The sequence below is a fragment of the Sapajus apella genome, unplaced genomic scaffold (assembly GCF_009761245.1).
Source record: "Sapajus apella isolate SASKATOON/1434 unplaced genomic scaffold, GSC_monkey_1.0 scaffold69, whole genome shotgun sequence".
NCBI classification, from domain to species: Eukaryota; Metazoa; Chordata; class Mammalia; order Primates; family Cebidae; genus Sapajus; species Sapajus apella.
In genome coordinates, this window is record NW_022437009.1 from 7070121 (window position 1) to 7073538 (window position 3418).

A 3418-nucleotide genomic window follows, 5' to 3' on the forward strand; every position below is an offset into this window, starting at 1 on the left:
GAAGTTTTGTCAAATTGTGCTGGATTTATTGTTATAATCAGGTAGCTGTCAAGAATGTCGTAGAAAAAGGCGCTTGCTGCATAACAAAGATGCTGTGCTAGGTTTAACTCAGACTATACTGCACACTGACACGAATTTTTAAATTTGAGTCAATAAAACCAGAATTGGCTACAGGTGTCACTACCATAAAGCAGAAAGCATCTTATTACACTGCAGTTCTGTTTACTAAAACATTTGGTTATGTTAATTTTCTCAATGACTACAGGAGGAGGCTTTCTTTCCTGTCTATGCTAACCTATTTGCAAATATATATATACACACACACCTCAACCTCCGAAACACAGACCTCTTATCTGTATTCTATTTCCAATAAAAATCCAAGCAAACCCTCATATTTTAATTGTACTTCAAGCTATTTTTTTAGTGATGACTCTTTTTTTTTTTTTTTTTGAGACGGAGTCTTGCTCTGTCGTCCAGGCTGGAGTGCAATGGTGCGATCTCGGCTCACTGCAATAAACACCTCCCAGGTTCAAGTAATTCTTTTGCCTCCCGAGTAGCTGGGACTACAGGTGCATGCCACCACGCCCAGCTAATTTTTTTTTTTTTTTTTTTTTTTTTTAGTAGAAATGGGGTTTCACTATATTGGCCAGGCTGGTCTCGAACTCCTGGCCTCATGATTCGCCCGCCTTGGCCTCCCAAAGTGTGGGATTATAGGTGTGAGTCACCACGCCAAGCCATGATGACTCTTTCTTAACAACGACTTCATCAGAAGTCAGTTAATAAATGTGTTACTCGGCTAGTGGACAAGAAATAACTGTATGTTAGTGGTTGAGAAGCCCCATGACTGCAGCATTTAATACCTACTGTTGTTCCTAATACCACCAGGATGACTCAGACTAATGAGCCCTCCAAGTTCCACTGTCTAATAAAGACCTGTCAAAGTGAAAGCTCACCAGTGGAGGCTCCAGAATTCATTCAACCACTGTACCTGCTTTTCATACATAAATAAACAGAACTGATTTTTGGGTCCTTTGCCACAATAAGATGCACTGAAAACAAAGCATCAAATAATTTTGGAAAAAACACTCCTTCCCTTCTTTACAGTGAAGTTTAAATTAGATCAAGAATGCTACTCACAGGCCGGCGCGGTGGCTCAAGTCTGTAATCCCAGCACTTTGGGAGGCCAAGGCAGGTGGATCACCTGAGGTCAGGAGTTCAAGACCAGCCTTATCAACAGGGAGAACCCCATCTCTACTAAAAAAAATGCAAAAAATTAGCCAGGCGTGGTGGTGCCCGCTTGCAATTCCAGCCACTCGGGAGGCTGAGGCAGGAGAATTGCTTGAACCCGGGAGGCGGAGGTTGTGGTGAGCAGAGATCATGCCACTGCACTCCAGCCTGGGCAACAAGAGCAAAACTCCGTCTCAAAAAAAAAAAAAATGCTACTTACAGAGATGTTCTGAATTAGTACAGGATCTCCTGATTCATCATAATAACTTTTCAACCCTGTTAAGTACCAAAACTGCAGCACAAAATCAGCCAACATGCCAACTTGGGGCAAAAGATAGTTCATCGGTTTTTGGCTATCGTGGTTATAACACCACTAAGTCTGAGGTACATACCAAATAATGCAGCTTCAAGTAAGCAGACAGCACTGCTCCACGCTCGACCCTCCCTGTAACCATCCAAAGTCAATACTGGTGCCCAGGACCCCTGAGTCCTTACCATTAACTGTCTCCGCCCCATTCCTCCCCGGTTCAGGAAATCACAGTCTCTTTGGCCCCAAGAATCTTAACCTGGGTCTTCATACAAGTCTCCAGGAACCTTAACACCGGCTTTCTCAGGTTCCCACCACCTAATACAAAGTTCACAGCATGCTGATGGCACTTTCCTTCAGAGCTTAGGCTCTCGACCACGCCCTCCCACCAGGCCTGTCCCCCTCCTGCCTGCACCCTGTGGAGGGAAAGCTCCCCCTCCTTTTGGTCACTCGGCCTGGCCACTCTACTCACAGAATAGCGGTGTCGGGGGGCAGCAGGCCCGACAGCGCCCTCCAGCTCGGTGCGGCCAGTTTCCTGCGACTGCAGTCCAGCAGAGGAAGGCGGCAGGAGCAGAGTGCGGGGCAGAGACCTGCTCCAGCGGCGGGCAACAGGAGGAGAGCGGTCTGGGCAAGGAAGATGAACCGGGAAAGCAATCCGGACCGACACCCCAGCAACTGCTCCTCCAGGACGCCTAGGGGCGCCGGCGCCATTTTCCCCCTCGACCTGGACCTGGCCTAGAAGAGCTGCCTGCTACAAAAGGAGGATAGGCAGAGAAGCTCAGCAGAGATGCTCGGCGGCTGCACTGTCTCCCGAGGCCCCGGCTGTAGGCTGTACCATCTAAAGGCATGCAAGGAGCAGACGTGCACGACACCGGGGGCGACCCGCCGAGGACACACCACTGAGGCCTGACGGACACCGATCATCCGCCCCGCCCCACGACGCAACGTCCTCACGCACGGGGGCCAGCCAATCGGTGCCACAGGATGAGGTTGCGTCGGGGGCGAAACTCAGTGAGGAGGCGGGGCAAGAGGCAGCCGCGTTCCTTTAGGAGGAGGATTTTAAGGTGTTCAGGGACTTTAGGTGCCGCTGTGGAGTTCCGCCGCTGTTCTTCCGCTGGAGGGCGCAGTAGTTCCTTAAGCGGGAATGGTACAGCGAATCGCTGTGAGTTCAAAGTCCTGATTACAGGTATATCTACCGTAGTCGTAGAAAACGATCTTTTATTTGCTCTGGGCGGTAAGAAGGGGGAGTGGCAGAAGGGCTGCCTTCCAAGTCGCAGTCACGAATGGGTCACGGGAGCTTCTATCCTGGCTTTGGCCAGATCGGCCTCCAGAGCCAAACTCGAGCCTCTTCTGCCCCCTGCTGCTTGCCTGTAGCCCCTGCTCTTCTGCAAGTAGGAGGCAACTCCCGCTTGCTTATGATCAATATCATTCTCTGTTAATGGCCTTGTAAGCTCCTGGAGGCAGAGGCCTTGTTTCTTCATTGGTGCACCTCCACCTTTTGTTCTAGCTTGGAGTTCAATAAATTTTGGTGGGACTGCATCTGCATGTCTATGTAAGAGAAATACACTTCTGTTTGGAGGGATGCTGTCCTGGTCACTCTCAGAAAAGCAAGCGAGACAAGTAAAGAGGGTGTTGAGCAGTCAACAAAGCAAAGACTGGATGTGAGGAAATTTATTTCTCCTAAAGCAAGAGGCTATGGAAAACTTACTAGGAACAGTGATGTTTGGCCACCTTATGCTCATTCAACCATCCAAGGTTGTATAAAACTTTGAGAATGATAGGATGGTTCACTTATGTGTAGTGAACTTTTCAAAGGGCGTTTGCATCTGTTACCTTGTTTACTCCTTCAGTGACCGTGACATTGGCAAGACAATTATTGCTGAT

At 48.8% G+C, this 3418-nt stretch overlaps 1 protein-coding gene and 1 long non-coding RNA gene across 3 annotated transcripts in view; one reads left to right on the forward strand and one right to left on the reverse strand.

Moving 5' to 3' along the window:
• Positions 1–75, forward strand: part of LOC116531082 — an 8250-nt gene extending 8175 nt beyond the window's left edge. Inside the window, exon 3 of the long non-coding RNA XR_004260254.1 lies at positions 5–75. This is a non-coding gene — a long non-coding RNA (uncharacterized LOC116531082). The remainder of the gene's footprint in view (positions 1–4) is intronic.
• Positions 1–2488, reverse strand: part of LRIG2 (leucine rich repeats and immunoglobulin like domains 2) — a 55388-nt gene extending 52900 nt beyond the window's left edge. Inside the window, exon 1 of one of the 2 annotated variants that reach the window (XM_032249726.1) lies at positions 2007–2488. In XM_032249726.1, coding sequence (XP_032105617.1) covers positions 2007–2245 — 239 coding nt within the window. In that variant the 5' untranslated portion in view covers positions 2246–2488. The other variant, XM_032249727.1, reaches the window with a different exon arrangement.
• Positions 2489–3418: the final 930 nt, after the last annotated feature.